Genomic DNA, 24,215 nt, shown 5'->3' on the forward strand with positions numbered 1-24,215 from the left:
ATGAATGGGAGGAAAGGGTGGAGAAGTCCTGAATTCACATTCTCTCTTTGCTGCAGATTTGCTTTAAGGGAACTGCTTGGTCTCCCTGCTCACGGCTTAGGCTGTCTATTAGCTCTCAAGACAAGCCCAGCGGAGGTCACTTGTGGCTGATGGATAACACAATGATTCTGTGCTCTCTCATTTGGACTTCCCAAAGTCCTGCTGGTGACAGGGTAGTGCCACCAAGCCCATCCTTTGGAAATACATATTTTACAAGCATGAAATACACGAGCATATGTGCATGTGCCATCCCAGACTCTTGCCAGCTGTATGTATCTGCATACTTTAGTATTTTCAGGTATCAACAGTTTTGCCATGTCATCATCAAGCATATTAAGACAAATACATTTCACCTTTTGATAGGCAGAGGGCTTTATAGTGTTACGGAACCCTGCTTGTCCAGGGATATTGGAAAAAGAGGTTGTCAAGGCAAGGGAAATGAAGGTGTTGTTGCCTGTAGGGGAAGTACAAACCTTTTGGTTCCCAGGCTGCTTTCCACCCACTGAACCCAACGTGCCTTCTTGCACGCTTTGTGCATGGTGATGGATTTTGTCTCACGGAGGTGACTGCAGCGACTTCTCAGCCCCAGCTGGGGAGAGTTTCTCCACGGCCCTGCGCCAGCCAACAGCCCAGCACCTCTCACACAGGCGCTGTGGCTTTTATTCCTTACCAGTGTAAATCCCGGCAGAGCCGCTCTCGCATCACGGGCGGCGCGGGTCCAGATGTTGCCGCCGTGCTAGGAGGAATGGGACGGCGGCTGGAGCCCGTGGGAGCGAGCAGCATCCCGGCGGATGCCGGGCGAGGCCGGCAGATGGAGCGCGGCTCCTGCGCTCCCTGCCCCGCGCACGCTGCTCGGTGGGAACGGAGCGACGCGATAACGGATTGTTTATTATGGAAACATGCCACTGCTAGTTGATTTACAAGCAGCTTTGTGGAGCTCCTGATCGCCCTGTATTTTTGGTTTTAGTCCGTTACTCATCTCGGTACGTGGTTGGTACATGTCTAAGCAGGGCTGTAAAAGGCGCTCGCGGGGACACGGTGGGGCCAAAGCACGGGGGATGGAAAGCAGCTGTCAGGCAGCATTTCTTCCAGGGGTTTGAGGAGTACCAGCAGGCTGTGTTAGCCAGGCAGTGACTGCTTCTCAGTGCCTGGCTTTACAGTCAGACTGTTTTGTAGCTCCTTCAAGGCCCTGTGGTTTAGCGGCTGCACAGATGGCTGCAGTGCGTTTAGAGCAAAGTGAAATAACACGAGTTCCTTCCATCCTCTGCTGCCTCACCCTGAGAAATTAGCAGCCTCTTTTGGGAGCTACTAGAAAATATTCCAGATCGAACACCTCCAGACTTTCAGCAAAGTTTGAAACCAGTTCAGGAGCTGAATTTCAAGTCCACTTTTCCTGTGCCAAAATCCGCAGAGCTGAATACCTGGGAACTATGGAGGTGGGTTAAGTCACAGACCAAATTCATTCTGAGGTTTTCATTGTCTACTTCTAATGCATCAGCTGTCCCAAAATAATATGTCTAGCATGGTTCATACCACAATCACTACTGTAATCACCACTGAAACCTGTACAGGTTAGAAATCCATATGTGGTTCTGTGTCTGGGTGAATTTGGCAGACAAAAAGCAGTCCCCAAAAGGCAATTTCTTCCTGTGAAATCATATGCCAACTTTAACAGTTTTGATTTATGCTTTTTAAAGTTACTGAGCTCTTTGCTGAAAGAATTGAAGGTCATCTGCACTGACACTGTTACTGAATGAGCCTCCTCAGGATCAAGGCTGGCTTCCAGATGACAGAGTAGCTGGTAGCTTGTATCTTTTCCACGTGAGGCTTCTCTGTCTGTCTTCTTGTCCTGCACCTCCTTAGTTAAAATAAGTGCTTCCTATTAGGCAAGAGTATATGTGATATACATCAGGCAGTTTTTGTGCATTGTTGTTTTAAGGGAGGTAGAGGTGTTACAACTCCTACCTTCTACCTTTAGCAACCAAGGGTAGAGAAGAAATGTGCCTTGAGGGTATGTAGCCCTCGTGGTTTTTCAAGTGAAACTTTTTTGGGGGGTTGCTTTTTCTGTCTTTTTTCATTTGCCCCTAGAAAGGGAAATTAATTAGGCCAGTTGGAAGTATATGAGGGCTGTTTTGCACAGGGAAAAAACAGAGCAGGTGAGCAGTTGTTGGAATTACTTGGACAGTAGACAAGAGCATGGAATAAGAGACCGACAAGAGAGTAGTTAATTTAGTTAGAAAGACTAGCTGAGCATAGCAGTCTGGAAAATAGATCATCTTTCTGAAAGGCACAAAGAAGAAAAATAATGGTTCCTGATTCATCCCTTGTGTAAATCTTTTGAAGTTGGTGACTTATACCAGGATGATTTAACCCCATTAATTTTAATGGGTCACTGCAGTGTCCCAAGAGTTGTTTTTTTGCTGTGCTCTGTTCTGAGGCAGAGATAAAGCAGAGCCTTGGCGTCTAGGCTTCCACCCAAGCTTGGTGTCCCCATGGGGCTGGCTTGGGCCTCTCCACATTGTAGCTGACTCCAGTTGGAGAGGGAAAAAGGATGCAGGAGATGATGATGTGTCTGAGCCCTTGTCCCGTGACAGCTGGGTGCTGCCAGGACTTTGTTGTGAGCCATAACATGCCTGGAAAATGATATCTGGTCTGAAAAGCAAGGATAGGCAGGCTAAGAGGGCTCACTGGAGTAAGCACTGACCCTTACCCCGCTATGGGTCTGCTGATCCAAAGTGATAACAATTAACACATTAACCAGAGACAAGGAGCTGTAGAGCAGTGGGGCAAAGAAAGGAGCATGAAATTAAGCATAAATGGGCACCAGATGAGTCCTGTTAGGACTCAGTGGGCAGAGAGCAAAGGTCAGTTGCCCTTGACACATGACAGGGACCCTGGGCTATGGCTGGGGACAGGGATAAAGCACATTTACCACTTTTCATTCAAAGCAAGCTGGTCATAGCAGGAGTTGGCCACACATAGTTAAAAACCTGTGTATCACAGCAGGGAAAATTTAATCTAGTGCCAGGAGGGGGCTGAATGCATCTTTGTCACCAGTTGTCAAATGGCTGAAAACATGGTGGCAGACACAGCTGTAGTGCTTGGGCAGAAATAGTGATCAAGCCCCAGTCTCATCAGGCAGCAGCCTGTCATGAGCTGCGCTCAGCCCCTGCTCCTTGGGGACCTCAGGGCCCCCCTTGTGCCTCTCCTTGTGTGCCTTGCTCCTAGGGCCTGACTTGATGTCCTTCATCTTACAAATGAGTCAAGTTATTCTGAAGTATTGACCAGATAACAGGAAATGAGCCAGGAGGAACAGATGGACCAAAATGAAATGAAGCGATAAATCAGAATGCAAATGTTCTGTGTGATACCAAGGAGGGGGAAGCTGCCTTTGGTGAAGCTTGGGTGTGAAGTCATTCCTAAGCAGCCTGTGTTTGTCGAGGCATCAGCTGCTCTTCAGCATCTTGCAGAAGGAGGGGAAGAAGAGCATCACTATGTCTCTGGGCATTTATCACTTGACAGACTTAACATGATTGTGCAAGGAGTCCAGGGGACAGTCCAGACATGGGCCCCAGGAGGGAAGGATGTAACACAAGCCGAAATAAAAGTTTCTCCGTAAACTTTGTTGCTCAACTTCTTCTAATACTGCCATTTAATCTCACTGTTCTGTAGTCTTCTCCCAGTCACATACTGTAAGGCAAACTCTGCTAAATCGCTTCACAGCTAGAGCAGATCAAAAAATCCATCTAGTTTGGCAAGCTGATCTGTAAAATGCTTTATTAATGTTTGTGTCAACAATAGTGTGGCCAGCAGGGCCAGGCTAGTGATTGTCCCCCTGTGCTGGGCGCTGGTGAAACTGAACCTCAAGTGTTATGTCCAGTTTTGGGCCTCTTACTACAAGAAGGACATTGAGGTGCTGAGCTGAATTCAGGGAAGGATAATGGAGCTGTTTAAAAGACAGGTAGATGTGGTGCTTATGGACATGGTTTACTGATGCCTTGGCAGTGCTTGGCTAACAGTTGACTTTGATGATCTTAAGGATCTTTTCCCACTTAAATGCTTCTGTGATTCTATGAATTTCAAAAGTTGTTCTTGCAAGCGTGTGAGCCTTGAAGGACCATGTGTGCTGGTACCAACACATCACAGTGTAATATTTAAATGTGAATGCACCCAGTACATCTTTGTATCTTTTGGTGAGAGGAGTTTCAGATGTAAAGGATGAAACTCAATTTGCCTAAGCCCAAGATATGGTTGTAATTCACCCCAAGGGCTGGAGCAGGTGCTGCTGCTGCTCTGTAGTACCCAAGGAGAGGGAATTTCAACCATACCCATCCACAGACAGGTGGGATAGTCCCAGAAGAGCCTCATTTCTGTGTCAGATTATTTTAAGTAACAGCAGCAATTCCCTTCACATCACACAGGGCTGTCTGGATGGTCCTTGTGCAGCCTCTTCAAGGGTAGCACAGGCTGGCAGCATGAGGAAGTCTGAGCACCACAGGATTCTCTGAGAAATTAACCCTTTCCCTTATCAAAGGAAATGATTGAAAAGTGCAGGTGCTGCTGAAATCCTGTCTGCATGTCTTGATCCATGGAGCAGCATCACCAGCCCAAGTCTGCACTGACTCAGTAAGTTTTCCACCACACACACCTCTGAGCTCCTGCAGTTGCATCCTCAGAGCACAATCTGGTTTATTTCCCCACAATATGTAGCAAAAAGTTTTAAGTAAGGAGGAACTCTGAAAAATTTGCAACTTCTATTAAATGAAGGAATTTAAGAAAAGTATTTGTTACTGCTCAACATTAAATGTGAACAGATGTCAGCAGGTGTGAAGGGATGTGATACAGGCTTGGAAACCCTGGAGCAAGCCAAGGGAAGGCCTGCAAGAAGAAGAGAAAAACGCAACATGATGATGAAACGCAAATTTTTCTGCGACTGTTTTAAGTGCCGGATCAGGGGTCATCCAGCTGTCTGTTGGCTGTTTTCAGCCAAAAGGCAACAGAAGGCAATGGGTGATCTCATCCTGCCCCTCTTAAATTGACAAATCTACTCCACAGTTGCTTAAGTATCAGTTTTTCTAAAGTTATTCTTTGCCAGCTGTTTGGCAAAGCCTGATGAGGACTGAACGTTTCTTCTCGCTCACTGCTCCCTCCTATAGAGGAAAAAGCTCAGGTGGTTGAGGTGGGACAGCCCAGACATATCTCAGAGGTTTGAAAGCAGGTTTTGTCAGCAGACAAACCTCGGTGTCAGGACAGATTTTGGGACAATAGTGTTGACGTATGGCTTGTGGGAATGAAAGCCCAGGAGAAACTCAAACTTGGCTGTCTTTGAAATACTGGATCCTGCAGGTATAATGTGGTGATTTTATCTGACCTGCGAACAACTCTGATAAGGCATCAGGTTATTAGTCTTGTGCTTGTTATTGGAACATTTGCTGGAATGAAACACTAGCATTTTTAAATCACTGCTATCAAGGCATATCATAAATTGTAAGCAGCTTCTTTTCCTTTGAGTATTTGGCTGTGTCAAATCATTCAGTGCTCATCTCTTCCAAACTGGGTGTGGCATTTCTGTGAAGAGCTGTGGCTGCTCATAAAATAATTATTTTTAGAAAAGCTGAGCTGTAAAAAAATTATGTTTCCTAAAAAAGAATAACAGAAAAGGACCCCTACCTCTTAAAACTGTTCTCCTTCCAGCCCCTGATAATAACAGTCTGTTCAACTCCTGAAGTGCTAAAAGTTTGCTTTCTGCAAAGTGGAATTTTAAAGACTGTTGCTCAAAAGTGTATAATATATATGTTTATATATATACACTGTGAAGATAATACTGTGGAGTTATTCCCACCCACAACCTGATTTTCATGCTTCTAAGAGCTGTGACACACTTTTAAGAGGAGCAATGTATTTTTAAAGTCACACTATGGCACAGGATGAAGGTCAGCACTAGACTGAGTCTTTGAGGGCTGGAGAAGTTAAACACCCCAGTCTCCACTCTTTGTGACTTTCAGCCACGAGTTCTTTGCTCAACTTTCTTCTTGTGAAATGCTGTGGCATCTTGTCCCTACTTCAGAGGAGAATGATCCACTGGAGTTCCTGGGTGCTCAGCTATGAAGATAACATGGCAGTGGTTGCATTAGCAGCTGGATGCTCTTGAGTTCTTTCACGTAGGATCTGTTCCCAGCCTTATCTGCAGCTTTCCTTCTGAAATGTTCCTGACTTTAAGCATTGAATAAAACTGCACCTGGAGACACATTTGGAGCTCTGTTGTCACCATTGCAGTTGTTTTTCAAGTCCTCTGTGAGAGATGGATTTTCTTTGGAGGTGGTGTGAGCCACAGTCGCAATCATGGTGTGTGTGGTGTGTCTCATGTGTCTTCTGTCCTGTGCTCCAGAGGCTGGCTCCTCTCACAGCCTCCTTGCCCACCCTTTGCAGACCCTCAAGGCAGGCAAAGGAGGGATGAGGAGCAGGGTGTTGTGTTTGCATTGTGTTATGTTTGCTGTATTATGTTTGCACTTGTTTCACTGCTGATTGGAGCAGTTCAGGCACCTGTTGGGCATGATGTTCCCACCTGCAGGCACTGGGGTGGGAGCAGAGAGGTGGGTAAAAAAATCTCTTCCTTCCCATCACCACTACAGATTTGCTTTGGTGCACGTAAGGCTCTAAGATTTTTTCAGCACTGTTTAAAAAATGTTTCTTTTTGTGAAAAACCAAAGCACTTTTCCCTTTTCTGTGTCTTTACTGAGAAAAGGGTCTTGGTAAAAAAATTAAGCTACTTACTCCCTACAGCAAAACCTTGCATTTTTTAGTGTAACATGAAAATACGTAAACAACCAGCAGAGGGGATGTGCCTGGCCTTCTCTCTTTCAGACCGTTGTTTCCTTCTGTACAATAATTAGAAGGAAAAAGCTTTTATCTAATCATGAGGTACATCTCCGCAGAGCTCCCCAGGCACTGCTTCATGGCTGGGATGCACAGCAGAGCTTGAAGGCTTGAAGCTGAATTTTTGGTGCTGCACATGCTGTTGCTGAGTAAGCCAGAGCTGGCTTTTGTGGGCTCTTTGCAAGCCCAGGGTGTTCAGCTAGTGGTCAGAGGCATTTTGCATTAGAGTGAGGTGTGTGTTGTAAGCAGGGGAGGGAGGCAGTCAGCTGCACAGGAGGCCAAAAGTGGCGAGGCAGGGATGGGTGGGAAGCTGGTGCTGCAAAGGGAATAGAGGCAAAGCAGAAGGCTTCAGGAATTAGCTTCATCCTAGAGAATGACTGGGGAATAAATTGTTATAAGTAGGTTATTGGCGGTAAGGCACTCTGTTTCATGCTCTGATTCATAATCCCCTCAGCTGCATCTCGTGGCTGGTTTGCCACGAGATGTTTTGAAGTTTTGAATTCTAGTTTTGAATCTCACAGTATTTTACCCTACTGAGAGATTATTCAAAATAGCACCGAATTCAGACTTGGAACTGGACACCACAGTGTGAACTTCAGAATACAGAAACCTCCCAGGACCTCAGGGATTCTCTTGTCATCCTGTGGTAGATGCTACTGCCAGACACAGCATGGCCTGTCCTCGTAGGAAGGGTGGTGTTCCTGTTCACAGTGTGGCTTCTTATTGTCAGCTTCTGGCATTTCAGGTAACACAGGGAGAAAATAGTGCACAAAAGCTGATTGCAGGGCATGACATCTGCAGAACCTCATTGATATTCCAGGCTTGAGAACTACTGAGCAAGTGAGATCAACAACTGAAAAGGAGGGGGTGTGATGCCTGACAATCAATGGCATTTTCCCTTCGCCCACATGTGATACCTGTTTATCAGATAACATGAACAGTTAAAGCAGGAATAAGCTGCCAATAGACATTTAGCTCTGCAAAATAGACATCCCTCGTGTTGCAGGCGAAAAATACTCCCTGAATCATCGTTCATTTTGAAGGAACAAATAATTTCTCTTTTAGCTGAATTAAAAGGTTGTTCTGCTCCTATAACCAGCTGAATGGATGGAAATAATTACATTCATTCATTCATTATGCCTCTTCCCTTTCATGAACATAGACCATGGAAAAAGATATTGGAAATGTGACACACACTCTTTGGAGATGTACAAGGTGAATTAAAATTTAATATCTGGATGCAGAATTGGACAGGAGTTACATAAAAAGAACAAGGAGAAACTGACAGTTTCCTGCATGAACATGTCTGAAAAACATCCAAATTTGTATCTGAACTAGACAGCAAAATTTTTGTCTATCCAGACATTGCACTGTTTCATTGTGTGTGCAATTTGTGTATGTTGTAATCCATATAAAAATATATTGTCTTCTGTTTTCCAGAGTTATTTAATATTTAATGCTGGTTACCTTACAAAGTCAGTTGACATGATTTGAGGTGTTTTGAGGCAAGTATGCAAGCATATATTTGTGGGTAACATTTTTTTTTTTTAATTTGCCCTTTTAATTGAGTAAGCCACAAAAGAAAGTGTTAGGATGGGTCCATACAAGTAATAGCAAAATCAACTTCTGCTTCTGCAAAGTTAATTTTAAGTTCAGTATTATAATCTATCAAATACCAATCAAGCAAAATTCACTGGAAGTTTTAATAATTTTGGGTATGGGACTATAAAACTTAGGATATATCTGTCTGTCTTTAGTCTCAGGAATCTTGCTGTGGTCCAAGCTGAAATAGCTGTTTTCTTTGTTTCCTTCCTAAAATGAACTGAGCATTGAGACTGAAATAATCTCTTACACCATCTTGAAGTACATGGCTTTTTAAAATTTATTATTTCATACCCTGTTACAAAAAAGACCATCTCTGTTTACTTCTGGAGTGCTCAGTGATCCTTTTTCAGTGGGTCTGATACTTCTCAGGGTGGAATACTCTGGAAACTTTGTGATGCTTCTTTGCAAGTGTCATCTAATTTAGCTCTTTTACCTTTTAGGGAGCATAAATACTATCAGAATTGGATATTTGAAAGGGGTTTGGTCACCTTGAAAAGTAACCACAGTGGTTGAAAGGTTTTATCTTAGGGAAGGTGTCTGTTTTTCTCCCATAATTGATGCCTGTCAGTGATAATTTGGAATAATTTAATGAATCCCCAATCTTGCCCTATATTGGGCAAGACAAGCTCAGGACTTCTTTTTTCTTTTATGTTTTAATGTTAGAATCACAGAGGATGTTTTAAGGCAGCCTGATCCTGGTAGGTAATCAGGGAAGACAAGTCTTCTTTTAGTAGTTGCCAATCCAGCAAAATTTATTAGATGCATTTACCAGCTATGTTTTGGAGTTTTACAGTGTCTGAAAAAGCTCAGTTCAAAGGATAGTGATTAGAGAAATTTCCTAGAGTTCATGAACTTGCACTAGATCTTACATGCCATGATTTATGCCTCTTGACTAGTAAATTAAAGAACCCTATGACTTGAAAGATATTTCCATGTGCTGTTTTGTAGAAATACGCATAAAACAATTCCAAGCAATACAAAATTGGTGTCTTATAGAGAACTACACTGCTTAGTATCCTGGAAAGATGTTCGATGTTGCAAGACAGTGAACTGAGGACATGCTGCTGAGGCACATTTGGGAAGGAGCCCTGCTTTAATCTCCCTGCTCTAACTGAAGGAAATGTAAAGAGGAAAGGAAAGACTACAGTCACCAGATGAAGTCGGAGTTCATACTGTGGGCTTGATCTTGTCTTTCCACATGCATCTTAAGTTTTTACCTCTCTTGGAAAAAATATTTACTGTTCTTAGGACCATATGTGCAACAGATGATTTTAAAAAGTCGGGAGAGATCTCCCACTAAAAGGAGATGTTAAACTAGGTAGGGCAATAGGGTATTTAGCAATGCAGAGTAAGTACAGATGCAATAGCCATCTGCTGTCTGTGCACACTGTAGTCTTAATCTTTCAGGTCTTACTGCCCTTGGACGTGTACTAGGAGCAGCAAGACAGAGAGATCCAAGCATCAATACTACACACCAGAAGAGCACCACCGGAAAATAAAATGCAAAATTGTCCAATACCAAGCATCTGGCACACTCTCCTTTGTTCTGAGAGCCCAGAGGTCTAGCAGGGCTGGGGCCATGTCTGGAAATGCCTGTAAATAATTTCTTACTTTGCCAAGTTAGAGACTTTAAAATGTCAAAAATGCCAGTGACAGCCTGGGATTTCCCTGTGTGAGCCTCCAGCATGAGAACTGCTGCCAGCACACACTGGGGTGGGCTGTGGGGAATCCCAGGGACCTATGAGGCAAACACAGTGGGGTGGTTGTGAGGCTGCTATGGGGCAAAGGAGAGTGTTCAGAGAAGGCTGTGAGTGGGTATTCTCATGGCTTGGGAGGCAGAAAGAAAGGGGCAGACAGGAAATTCTGCTTTGTCTTCCTTTGAAAGGTCCTGGTCCTGTGGGTCTTCCAAGGGCTTGATATCACCAGCCCTGATTCATCATGGGGAGCTGTATTCACAGGTGGGATGTGGTGCATGAGGGTCAAGGGGAATTGCATGTCCCAAGGGCTTTCTCTCAAGAGCAGGAGGGGAGAGCAGGAGGAAGGCAGCCCAAACCACTGTTGTCTGGGTCACTTCTCCTTTGTCAGGTCTCTCTGCCCAAGATGAGGAGTGAGAAGATCTGGGAATGTCTTTGCTCACAACTCCATAAGCAAAGCAGCAGAAGCAGCTGTAGCACTTACACCACTGGCCACAGGCACTTCTCAGTGACTCCTGCTGGCATCTGTCCCCTGGTGTGAAGAGACCTGCTCTAACCTATGCCCAGGGCTTGTTGGATGCCACTGGCAGGCCAGGTCAAGCCATCAAAATTTTTGGGTTGCTTTGCACCCCTGGCTGACTGCATGAGCTTGCTCAGTCACCCTTTCTACATTCCTCACCTCTAAAGGTGTGATGAGGTGACTCACTCCTATTGATTGCACACCTGATTTTATTACATAGTCATCAATATGTTTCATATACTCTCTATCAAAGAATTGCATGTTTGTTTCCTTGAATATCTGCTGGAAACAACTTAGATAAACAGCTTAGACAAGGGAATCTCAGTATCCTTTACCAAAAAAAACCCAAACATCCTATAAGTTGCCTCCTTAAGTACTGGAAACACATGTGGGAGAATTGGGGATGATGAAGCATTCACTCATATTGCTGGTTTCCGCTGCACTGAAGTCAGAGACATTGAAAGCACTGCAGCATTTATAACTGATTTCCTGAACAGTGTAGCAAATAGAGATGAGAGCCCTTTTCTTGTAACTCACATGTGCAACAGAAATAACTTAGCTAACATAAATCAGGACTAAATTGCTTTTAGAGGCTCACAAAACATTTCTGAAAGAGACAGGATGAGGAAACCATTTGCCACAGTAGAGTATGTCCCCATGATGAGTTCTATTAAAGCTTGATCAAAGAGCCTTATTGGCTTTTCATTAGAGCCTGGTTATGTACAGTTGAAATTCAGCAGTGATTTCAAGAGAATAGGCACAGAAATATGCACAGGAGGTAAATTTAAGCAGGATTCTAGACCATCAAAGTACGTGATTAAGGACAATTTAATGTGCTGAGTAATGCAATGTGATTTGGATGTAATTTATCCTAATCCAGTCTGATCTTTTACAGGAGAATATATTATAAGGCCACAATTAGGTGAGACCTGGGCCCCATCTGGCCTCCTGTCTCCTACAGTGGCTTACAGCCAATACAAGAAACAAAGCAAATACAGACTGAGCTTCCCTTATGTATCCTCTGTTTCTGGCATTCAGCCTCTCTGGGACTCCTAGGGTCAAAGCATCCAGAGCATAGAGTACAATAGCCACCATTTATCCTTGCTTCATGAATTTATCTCATTGCTTTTTGAACCCATGCCTGGTTTTGGTGATTACAAAGTCTAACACCAGTGAGCACCATGATTCAGTTGTGTTACATGCGGAAGCTCTTCTCTTACTTTGAATTAAACTGCTGTGCTCCAACTATTCTTCCTGGTGCAGTAATTCAGGGGCAAAAGCCTTTTTGGACAAGCTGTGTCTGGGGTTGAGACTTGTTAGTCTGTCACTTGGGAGCTTTTTCCTCTTCCTTTCCTCTCTCCATTTCCAAGGACTTTCTGGGATGAGCATTTTGGGGGTGACATTGCTGTGGTGGAGGTGATGGTATCCTGCCTCTCATGAGCAGGTACAGCCTGGTGGGCCATGGGTGATGTCTCCTTTTGGGGAGGTCATCCATAGGGACAGGGAGATGGAGGAGACAGTGGCCAGGCACTACACACACAGCTCTGGGCAGAGTTAGTCTGAAGCAGCAGAAGATGTCCCCGCAGAGGGACAGCAGTGGGACTGTTTGGGCTGCATATTACAAACCCAAAGACGATGTGCTTGCTAACCAGAGGTTGGACCCACATCTACAGAAATGAGAATTTGAGGCACCCACTCTCAAACCAGGGGGGCTCAAGAAAATGAAGTAAGGATTCAAAGCCTGTGCAGACTTCTTAAGCTCTTAATCAGATTCATATGATGTATATGCAAGCTCATTAGCCCAACCAGTTTACAAGGTACATTTGAATTTATGACTCTGATACTCAGTACTTAATTTGTAACTATGATTAGATGCATCTTTTAAACATGTTGTATCTGCATGAAGCTGTTTGTAATAAAATTCCCAAGTGAAGGGCACAACTGGAAAACCTGCACATGAGAATGATTAATTTTTATTAACTTGTTTTTATCACTCAGCATTTGTGCTATAAAGGGTATAATAAAGTGACACATGCTTGATCATTGTAAGACAGAGATAAATTCATTCTCCCCACAGGGGACAAACAGGGTCAGTTCAGAGGAGGTGAAGAACACCTCCACCCAGAGTTCTTGCTAAGGTAAATACGTTTTTCTGTCCTGTGGAGAAATTTGACATCTGTAAGAATAAACAAGGTAAACCAGAAACAGATGAGGATATGACTCTTAGGCAAGACTTTGTTTTTACACTTCTTTCCAGGAAAAACTTGCTATAAACATTTGTGTTGTCTTTTTCAAGGCTGCTGAGGCCTTGCAGTAGAGGATCACATGGCGTTAGCTCATTGCTCCAGCGTTCTGCAGCTCCCAGCCTGTGCCGAGCCATGTCTCCCTGGTGCCAGAGAGGCTGGGCTTTGCTGTCAGAGCACCCTGCCCTGTATCTATCTCACTGACTGGTGAAATGCTGAATGTGCATTTTCAAAGCTCTGTCTTCCTCCAGGAGGTTAATTTCATCATAAAAATATAATTGTGAAAAATGCAAGAGGCTAATTCTGCATTTCTTTAGCCTGAGCCAAATACTAAAGTTGCTCTCTGGAGCCAAGCAATCAACTTCACTGCTGAGGAATCTTGGGAAAGAAATCTGTGGCATTTCTTACTCATTTAGGGAAGGGGTTGGGTACCTCAAACCCATCTCTTGTCCTTCTAACATCCACTCTACATAAAGAAAGAAATGGTGGCTGCTGTTCTCAAACACAGTGTGTCCATGTGAGGCTGAGATTGCCCATGAGGATGTCACTTGTCTCGGAGCTGTCTTCAGCCCCTGCACTTCAGACTTGGTGGCAGAGCTCAAGCTGTGCTGTGTGGGGCTAATCTCCAGGATGAGTGCAGAACACAGGGTACTGCCTTTCCTTGTCCTGCATTTCGGTCTCATGATAGAAGTCCGCGGATTCAGGTATAGGGAGCATTGCTGGAGAGGAGACAGTGTCCATCTCCTTCCAACCTTGGCTTTTCCTTGCAAGATAAGGTTACTGATACAGGGGAGATCTCTTCTGTACTTAATAAATAAGTTTTCCAGTGCTGTGCTTGGAGTTTCACAGGGAGAACTTTGGTTAACTTTTACATTGCTGGGTTCAAGCACACTGGGTTCAAGAAGTCACTAAAGCACTAAATCAGGATCTCCAGTTGGGTCCTGGTGAGCCAAACAGGCTCAAATAACTTTTATAATGGAATGCAGAGAAAGTCACCGCAGCCTAAGCAGAAGTATATACATAAAGTTTGGCTGTTTGCTCTGCAGACACACTGTGAAGACAACAGAAAGGTGACAGGAAGGCAAAATCCTCTCGTTTGTTTTGTCCCTGTTCTCTTAAGGATGTGGTTGCACAACAGTGGTTTACTCTTAGCAGCAGCAGAGAACACATCCAGCTAGTGAGAAATGCCTGGGTTTGAAGTCAGGTCGACAGATTCTCCTCTTGCCCCACAAGTCCCTTTTGCTCGTGGCAAGGAATTCTAGATTCTCAGGGCCACCACAATGGGGCCCTTTCTCACAGGGCTGGAGAGCTCGACCTCTGCTCAGAAAGGACAGATTCATGTTGGAGAGGGTTCCACAAAGCAACAATTTATATCAGGAAATCAACAAAATACTTTCTAAAAAAAAAAAAAAAGAGGAAGAAGAAGAAGAAGGAAAAAAAAAGCCTTAATCTGTTTCTTTGGCTTGGGGAAGAGATTAACTGTGGTTTCATGATATCAGAGGATGGAATGCTGAAGGGGGAAAATGTATAGCTTTTGTATAGCATGTGTTTGAGTTTCTATTCCCAGTGCATGACATACAGAGTCAGTTTTGCTTAATTACATGTCATATGTGTCTCAGAGCTCAGTGGGAATGGAGATGCCTTCATGCACATGGTTCAGCTTCTGCACTCCAAGTACCATGAGTATGAATTTCAACCCTGCACTCCCTGCATAGCTCCTGTGTGTTTGGATAATACTGAGGTGTTAGGTATTCCTCTAACCGTAGTCCTTGGTGACAGGCAGGTGACAGTTCTCAGTCACACCTGGTTTTGTGCCTTGTCTCAAATAGAAAATGTCAGTCTGGCTGTTAAGGAAAATCAGTTAGAAGAGTTTCAAGATGCAAGTGTATTCTCCAGGCTCAAGTTTCTGTGCATGTAAAGAGTAGCAGCAAAGTATTTTTCTACTTTGCTTTGCTTTAAAAATAGTGTCACAGAATCCAATAGTAGTGCTAAGAAAAATAGTTTGTGAAAAAGCCATCTTCATTACTGACTGCACACTTAAGTGTTGAGAAGGAGAAAGTGGACTTGCTTGTAAAAACATGTAAAAAATATCTTCTGTGCTTTTAATCTGCCTGGCAAATCATTGGTAATTAAATGATAATCTGAGTTGTTTGAAATGTCATATATCTCCACCACAGTCTGCCCACGCCACTAGAGACTTTTTTAGGAATTAAGGAGTCTGGGAACAGAAATGACTGCAATGTATTTAAACATGAATTAACAGAAGCCAGCAAATATGGAACAATTTCATTTTATGTATTAAAATACTCTCAAGGATATAGGCTGACCTCCATTACTCAGGGTTTGTCACTGTCTCATCTCCTCTGGACAGCAAACACTAAGAAAGAGACAGAAAGATGATTTACTCCCCCTTTAGCTTCTGTCTTGTCTGCTGCAATGTCTGCTGTGCAGCTCCCCCAGCCGTGCTGCTCTGTGGGTCTGACAGCTCCTCGTGTTTTGCAGGCACTGTTTTCCCTCATAGTTGAAACTCATGGTTGTCTGAAATCTTTGCTAAATGAGTTGAAGCTGAGCTTTTCTTTACTGGCAGGCAGAAGCCCCAGGCTAAAGTGTGACGTACCTGGGAAAGGAGGAATCCCAGAGAATGAACTTTCTGGGTCTGCTGTCCCACAGCAAGCGACAGAAACTTTCAAAAGAGCCTTTGCACCATGGGCTGCACAGGGATGAGGTCCCCTGACTGAACCCATCACCTCCAAGGGAAGCTGGTCCTGCAGGAGGCTTCTGCTAACTTGCCAGATCTCCGCAGGCTATGTAGGAGAAACCCTCTGGGACAGATATAAATCAAAGTGAATTAGAAAATAGATAGGCACAATCTGTCACCAGTGCACCTAGTCACCTCCAGTCTTCTCCACTTGGAACATTTCTTTGTCTCTATTGAACAAATATCAGGATACGCCTCACTTTTTAAACAACTTTTCCATTGTGCCACTGTTTGTGTGTATCTGTATGTATTTAGATAGACCAAAACACATGTACACACACATCAATGTTCATTAACTCTCAGTGAATACAGCAGCAAAGCCAGTCCCTAAAGATGTGCCATAAAACTTTTCTGCAATGTTGTTAATACAACCTTCATGTTTAAATTAGATTGCAAGTGACATATTAATTCAACATAAGGTATTTTTATGATTCAGAAATCTCCAGATGACTGTGGATAGCTTAATGTGCCAACAAGGCAGCCAGCTTTATAGCAATGTTCATGGTCTTCCTTTCACATTCATTGCTAGATTTCAAATTACTAATGTTATCCTGGGGTAATGCTGATGAGAAAGGATATCCAGCTTCCCTACCCTATGTCATTGAAGAAGAGTGTATTCAGCTTGTGTGATATGCTTGACACCAGCAATGTTTTAATATCATTAACAGCAGGAAATATTCTCCTTGCCAGTAATGAGACTCAGCATCAGCTAAAGGTGGTGCCCCACAGGAAGACTTCAAACAAAATTGCTTGATTCTAATTCAAAAAAGGCTAGAAATATGCTATTTTTGAGAAAGGTGTTTGTTCAGTATGGAGTGATCCTGGATAATGAAAAAGGGACCTGCCAGAGCTAGTTTTAGTTCCACCCGCTGCTTTTGTTGTTATTCTTGTAGCTATAGTTGGCAGTGGAGTTAGGATGGTGGTGTCTGTTCTCATATAGAAATGGAAGAAGAATGGAAATATGTGTGTGTATAAAGATGAAAAGATAAAAGGAGCAAGAGGTGAAAAGAAAGTGAGCTTCCCTATGTAGCTATAGATATGGCATAGATTGTACCTTTCCTTGGAAGGGTTTTTCTTCTGCAAAACCACATTTTTTGTCTGATCTAAGGACTAATGGTGTGCCAGGTGCAGTCTGGGTTGCAGGAGATCAGAGTTTCTTCTTGGAAATTGTTACAGTTAAGAGAAACCATTAAATAATTTTCTTTATTGGTTTGGAGACATAAACCAATACTTCAGCCTCACACTAATGCTTCATTGAAAACAGCAAGGCTGAGAGGTATTAACCTTATATATCATCACTTGGGAGAGGGAAGATACATCAGTGAATCATATGCAGGATAGTAAGACATAAAAAAAGTTAAACATTAAGTCAGGCAGGGCTCCTTGCTGCTGCTGCTTCTATTGCAAAGCTGCAACACAGGCTTTCTTCATTAGCAGAAAAGAGGTGAAGAATACGTGCACAAAGAGCACTTTGCACAGCCAGAGAGATTATTTGCTATGCCTCCTTTACTTTCTATTTTTTTATCTGTCCTTGCTGGGAGGAACAAGTTTTGGACTTCAGAGTTTCACTGCAGAGCTGAAGATTTTATTGCAAGCTTCATTTTATTTGATACTGCTTTGTGGGTGTACAAAGAAGTAACAAGACATGGAGACATAGGGTACGAATTTTTTCAGGAGCTCCAAAATCATAACCCAATTAAAGTTGACTTTAAAACTTACAAAAAGACTAAATGAGAAGAGGAGAACTAGCCCAGCAGGTTGATTGGCTTTTCTTTTTTTTCATTAAGCCTTGTGAATTGGGTGGTGGTAGTGATGCAAATGACTATTTTATAATGATAAATTAATTTATTCTAATTAACGATGTCAATCAATCATTACCTCATTTCTAATAATGTGAATTGAATTCTGCATGCCAGGAGAGCTGTATGACAGCTCCACAAAGCTCCAGACCGACCATGGGAGCCAATCTGGGGTAGAGAACTGCATTTTGGGGACTGTACCATCCCTGGCTTGGTCTGAGGGATCTCTGTTTCAGGCACCATATAGCAGGAATTATATTTGCATATGATATCACTTCTGTAGAAGAAGCAACTTATTCATGAACAGTAGCATCATCACTTCAAATACAGCTGCAGATATGGCTGAGAAAACAACCATTTAATTGAAGTAAAAAAGACGCTGGGAAATTGAAAGACCTTTCAAAAAAATCCCTATTACCACTCACTGGAAGCAAATCCTAGACGTGTAAGGCATAGGGATGCACACAAAATTCTGTGAGAAATGGAATGTACGGGTAGACATAACTCTCAAGACATGTGTTGTTTCTTCAGCTGAGCCCCCAAACTCTCTTTAAATAAACACTTTGGGATAATCCCTCTCTGATCCTCTGGAGGATGGAGCAAAGTACAAGAGACAAAACCCCACTTGTGACAGCCGAGCCCCCCAAAATGTAGAGGCTTCTGCCTTTTGTTCTGGTGTGGGATTCGTGCGAGGAGAGGCTGCCATGGGGTGATTTTGTCAACATGACCAGTGCCGTGTGCGGGGTGCCGCCCGGGCTGGCGCTGCCCGTGCAGCCCACGCCAGGCTGGGTCTGACAGACTCCCAGAGCACCGAGGGAAGGCATAGCCACAAGCCAAGTCGTTTTGTCCTCAGTTTTACTTATCCCGAATCAGTTCTTGCAGCTCCCCTCCCCTCCCATAGCAGCTGTCTGGAGTTCCAGCTGTTCTGCATGAGTAGAGGCGCCAGCACCCTTTAAATCACTATGGAAAAGTAAGGGTGCGTGTTCTGTCCTGGAAGAAAGAAGAAAGGACAAAGTTTGGGGTTTGGTTTGGTTTGGTTGGTTTTTCCCCTTGTGCTTTCCCAACCGCTTGCCAGAGATAACGAGGAGAGGACCGGAGGTTATTCACAAATTAATTAGCCTCGGGACTGCCAGCCACGCCAGCTCAGCCTGGAGCAGCCGCATCCCTGCAGCAAACAATTCATATTCCCGTTCCTCTCCTGGGGGGGGGACACGTTAAGGGTTAATCCAGAAGCTGTGCACTTAATAACACAATTTAAAGGGGAAAAAACGGCTCCTCTCTCCCCTGCCTTGCGGGCTGTGGATGGTTCGCTCTGCCTGGCTGATCACATGCTCCCGAGCCCCCGGTGCTGCGGCAGTCCCGGCTGGAGCTGCTGACGGGCCGGGGCTGCCGGACGCCCCCGGCCCCCGCCCATCCATGCCCGGCCATCCTCACCTCCGCTCCGGGGCGGGGAGGGCGCAGCGCGAGCCCTCGAGCGTATGGGTGGAAATTTGGGAGGCACCCATTCTCTCACCACCGTTCCCAGCTCTAACCATGTCTATTTGTTGTTGTCTTTTTTTCAGGGACTATGGATCTTCAAAGAGAAAATCAGGTAAGACACCAGGCTTTTTTTATGTACTGCGTGATTCTAGAGGGGACCTCACCCCCTGCTTTTCCCCTTCTGTTTATTTTGTGTGGCATTAAATTGTGCAGCAGTTTAACTTTTTGTTGCTGAATCCTGCTGGAGATAAGCATCAGTTTCTTTCCTTTGCACTGGATAGAAGAAACCCACCTTATATAGTATTACAGATAAAATGACTGCTCTTCTCTCACTGTATTTATACAGCTCTGTCTCCAGTGTGAGGGGATAATTGTATTACATTTCTTTCTCTTTCATTGCAAATGGTCAAAATGCAGAGTCAGAGCTGGGGATCGTTTCTGGAGGGGAAAGGTATCTTCTTCTGTGCTGGTTTGAATCTTTTATCATGCCTTTCCGAAAGGTATTGGTGAGGCTTCTGATGCAAAATGTTCTCAGAGCTTGTGTCTGGGTTTGAGCTGCCTCAAAGGCTGTAGCTCAGTGTTTTGTTCTTAAAATCCTGGATTGAAATGTCCTATAAAAGCCTGATTTGAAACTATATAAATCCAATTTCTCCCCTCCCCATGTAGCTCTTAGTGATTTTTACAGATGTGTTTTCAATAGGGATGTGTAATTATGGGCCTCTGGGTTTGGCTGCTCTGAGCTGGATGTGTCAGGGCTTTCTGTTTTTTAATTTTTTTAATTTTTTTTTTCCCTAAGTAGCACTGAGCACCTGCAACTCTCATTGACTTTGTTTGGAATCTTGGATGCTTCAAATTGCATTCAGGGCATCCAGAGAGAAGCCTTTCTAACCAATAGTGACTCTTGGAAAACTCTGGCCTGTGTGCAGGGAGGGGAGGATTTTATTTCTTCCTGCTTTTAAAGATGATAAACATTGCAGTGGCTTAGTCTCTGAGAGGGAAGATGAATGTAACATACTGGACTTCAGTGAATATCACTGCTTAGATTGATTTGTTGGTTAATTATGAGGGCTTTTAAGCTGCCATCCTGTAATAAGCTAAGTGATGCACTAAAAAGAAGCTGTTGCTTAACCCTGATGACCTGTGTATCAATTGGCAGCTGCCTTTGCAGGCCAATACTTTTGGTATCTTTCCTTGAATTTCCCTGAGGTGGGATGTGGTAATGAGTAGGTAAGCATGGTACAAGATGCTGGTTTCACAAATAAACTAGGGCATGCTTGGTCTTCTTAATCTCCTGCCAAGCTTCTGTCTGGGTTGCACTTCTAGGACTTCTTCAATATAATATTAAGGAACAAAATTATGTTTGTTCATAACAGCTTCTGAATTAAATTGGCAGCAGCACCTTCTCTAGAGGGGCTGACCATAAATAAAAAAATCCAAGTGACTTGGTAGAAGGCAGAGCTGAGTGTGGGAGTTCCTGGTGCAGTGCCACATCCTGAGCACTGGGGGCTTTTAACCATGTAAAAATCTTTGAAAAACGTTGCTGAAGTCTCTGGGGCAACCTGATTTAGCACTGACCTGGAACAGCATTAGGAGACACAGAAAGCTTTGGGCTCAGTGCACCAATTTACATGAAAGAGTGTTGCAATTCATGTGCAAGAGATGCGAAGTACTGCTTTGGGAGTGGAAGGAAACTGCTGCTTCTCCATTCCTGTGGCTCTGGGGGCATGTTGGAGCTGATCTGCCATGACATCATGAGAAAAGCAATTGAATCAGTGTAGCTGAGATGCCATTTGTGGATGCTCTCCCCTGCTGGACTCTTTGGCCCCCTGCCCTGAGAGCCCCAAGTGACATGGTCATTCATCCCTGTGAGGGGCACTCAGGTTGGGCTCCCTCCTTTGGCTGTCCCAGCTCCTTATGCTGCCAGATCTCCTTCTGGGACTTCTTTCCTTTTTGGTGCTGTGCTTGGAAACAGTGGAGCTGAGGGACACTCCTTCTCCACTTACCCTGTGCAAAGAGGAATGTGAAGCAGTGCTATGGACAAAATTGAGCTGCATAAAGGGACTCTGTTCTCAGCCATCTTCTTGCTTGATTTTAGAATGGCAGAGGAATGCTTCCTTCTGTTTGAAGCTGGATGTTGTGGGAGTGTGCACGCAATGAGCAAAGGAATATGCCAAGGGACTTGCCAGTTACAGCCTCTAACAAAGACCAGCTTTATGAAGCTTGAAAAAGGGATGGGGTGAATAAGCACAGATTTTTCAAGGTTAATATGATGGTCTTTTAAGATAACAAATAGCTTTGAAATGCAGTTTCTTCCATAGGTGCAGATCATGGAACTACTGCATCTTTAAACAAGAGACATATAGGCATTTTTAAATGGAAGCACCTCCCAACAAATGAGGCTTTATTAATATCTTGTGTCTTGACCAAAGATGTGCTGGGAGGAGGCTGTTGGGTGCGAGAACAGCTGTCCCACACTGTCCAGCAAGAATCCCACAGCTGCTGTGTGTCAGGCATGTGCAGGCATGACAGGAGCATGGCTGATTGCAGAAACATTCGGAGAATGCCTCAGACAGCCAGCATCACCTCTACCCTGACCTCTGCCTTGCCAGAGTGAGTGTCTAGCTAGTCCTCTGCTCACCCCTTAGAGCAGGGAGAAACTGGATAAGTTCAGAGTTTAATAGGAGTTATGGAAACATTTACCACTGCAGTTGATGCTGGTTGTAAACATTTGAGACCTTCTGAACCAAATGCAATAGTGTGGCACGTCCTTAGCTAAACAAAAGGGAGTCTTGTGCTGATCTGGGGCATCTCTGCATGCCAGCCCTGAGCCAGGCTTCCTCTTGTGCAAAGGACCGTGTAAACCCACAGTCCTTTGCTTGGATGTGATCTAATTATAAATGCTTTAACCTGCGGCCAGCTAAGAGACCTGGAGCTTCACTGGGGCTCTATGAAGGCACAGGTGTTTGCTGTGGCCTGAAATGCCACATGTGCTGGTACCTTGGACCTGGGGGGCTTTATCTCATGTACTGCAGAGCTGCTCAGAAAGCTGCCTTCATGTTTCCAGGCAATTGAATTGTTGCTCTATGACCATCTGTCAGTGCTGGAGAGCCCTCAGTACAACTGTGAGGAGTGCTTACCATGGGCATATTCTGGACACTTGAAACAAATGGTCTCTTCTTGGTCCACCCAAAGACCCTCTGCAGCAAAATGGGAAGGAATTACTTTTCAAGCTCCAACTTGTCAGTTGCATTGGCCAAGTGAACAGCTACTCATTTGTCACTTAAAATAGGCATTACTTCTATACTGGCATCCATTGTGTGGTTTTTCTGTCCTCAAATCAAAAAAGGGGTAGAATTGCTGCAAGTCTAGGAATGGATATTTGGATGGTACATAACAAGCCACAGATTAGGTTAATCCATTCTGCAAACCCTACCAGCTACCATCTGTGCATGGTGAACTAATTAACCCTTGAGATATCTGCTAATCCTGCTATAGTTTATAAAACCAGTTGGAGAGTGTTTCTCCCCAAAGATGTCATTGTGTCCCCCACCTCACAAACCCCCTTACTGGCTAGAGAAAGCTTCAGACTCCTGGAGTAAGACTTTGCCCTCTCCCCTTGCTGAGTCTCTTTCTTGGCTGGTTTCATGCCAAAGCAGTCAAATCCCAGTCATGAAGCTGAAGCAAGCATCTGGGACCTGGTGTTTGGTGGCAATAGGGAGCTGGTGTGGGCTTCACAGCTTTTCTATGGAGTCTCAGTGCTCCTTAACTACTGAGAGCATTCTCTTTGCAAGCTGTGAGGTCAGATCCAGCACAAGAGGTGCTTTCAAAGTGATCTCCATCATCTGCCTTGTAGGTGACCAAGCCCTTGTGGTCACAACCTTCCATGTGCCCAGGCAGGAGCACTGCTGTCCATCCCTTTCTGAAATCATAACGAAACTCCCCCTGCTCTGACTGCCCACCTTGCTGCTGGGGGCATAGCTGGCTTCAGGCCATTGCTTGGTGGCTTCCTCTGGCACCTTGTTGCTATGCTGTAGGATGCTCCTCCTAGTGAAGGGAAATAAGCTTTAATAATATAGAAGTTATGGCTCCATCAGTCCTGCAGTATTTCCTTTCCCTCATTGTTCAGATCCTGTCTGCATTGAGCTGTCTGTACTTTGGCTGAGTCTGGCAGCTGAAGTCTATTTTAAATAATAATTGAGCACTTAGAATATTAAGTTAATGATTTGGTTCAAGACAGTTTTGCCTCAGGATGCTGATGAGACTTCCTTGAATGAGTAAATCATCTTTCAGCTGGATTTCCCTGTCCAGTTTTTGTACTAGTAATATTATGGCTACACACAGCCAAGGATCACTGCTTTCTTTCCCTCCTGTAATCTAAAACTAGGAAGGATATATCTGCTGGCAAGTAAATAAAAGCTTCCCAAACTTTTTATAGAAATGTCTGTAATGCTGTCTTTTCCCTCAATGGGGAAATTACTAAGCAGAGTTGAGGGAGTTTCAGCAATGAAAGAAGTAGGGCCTCAAGTGAGAAACAAGCAGATTGTTTTAGCAACACCAAGGGCCCTTGTGGCTGATCACTTTGTGAGATGCTGCCTAGGAATTATGGGTGGAGCTGATGGCCAAAGTTGCTTTTTTGGCCTAATTCTTCATTACTAGAGAAACTTTCTTCTCATGCAGTAAGGATGTGCACTCTGTCAGATTCAGGGAGTTGCCTTAATTTCCATTTCTTGGCATTATTTGGGATAGGTTTTTTGTGCTTCCTTTGTAATTACCAAGGGAAAAGGCTCAACCTGTGGCTTTTTCTGTCCTTCAGAGCTTAACCTTTCTTTTCCTGATCCTAGACACTGCATGTGTCTAGCCTGCACTTAGAGCTCCATGGCAAGTCTTGCTCTCTTTTTCTTTTTTTTTTTTTTTTTCCTTTTTATAAATGAGCTTTATTTTGTTGACTTAGTCTGAGCTGCCTCCTTTAAGACAACGTGGAGAAAATGAATAGCATGTGCCACCCCTTCTGTGCTTAATCATTCAACAGGGTCACAAATGTGTGAGCCCCTAGCTGGACCAGCAGGGCTATGTGGCTGGAGCTGGTTTTACCCGTTGCAGGACTGAGGTGGTGACCCTAGGAACAAAGCTTGGTTGATGCAATTGAGTGTGGAGGTTTCTACCAGCTTCACAGGCCTGTGGCAAGCATTTAGCTGCACATAG

General features: G+C 44.2%; 1 protein-coding gene across 1 annotated transcript in view; it reads left to right on the top strand.

Moving 5' to 3' along the window:
* SH3PXD2A (SH3 and PX domains 2A) overlaps positions 1-24,215 on the top strand; it is a 236,847-nt gene that overhangs the window by 134,610 nt on the left and 78,022 nt on the right. The window contains exon 6 of the mRNA XM_062496397.1: positions 19,097-19,125. Coding sequence (XP_062352381.1) covers positions 19,097-19,125 — 29 coding nt within the window. The remainder of the gene's footprint in view (positions 1-19,096; positions 19,126-24,215) is intronic.

Source organism: Cinclus cinclus, chromosome 7, assembly GCF_963662255.1.
Source record: "Cinclus cinclus chromosome 7, bCinCin1.1, whole genome shotgun sequence".
NCBI lineage: Eukaryota > Metazoa > Chordata > Aves > Passeriformes > Cinclidae > Cinclus > Cinclus cinclus.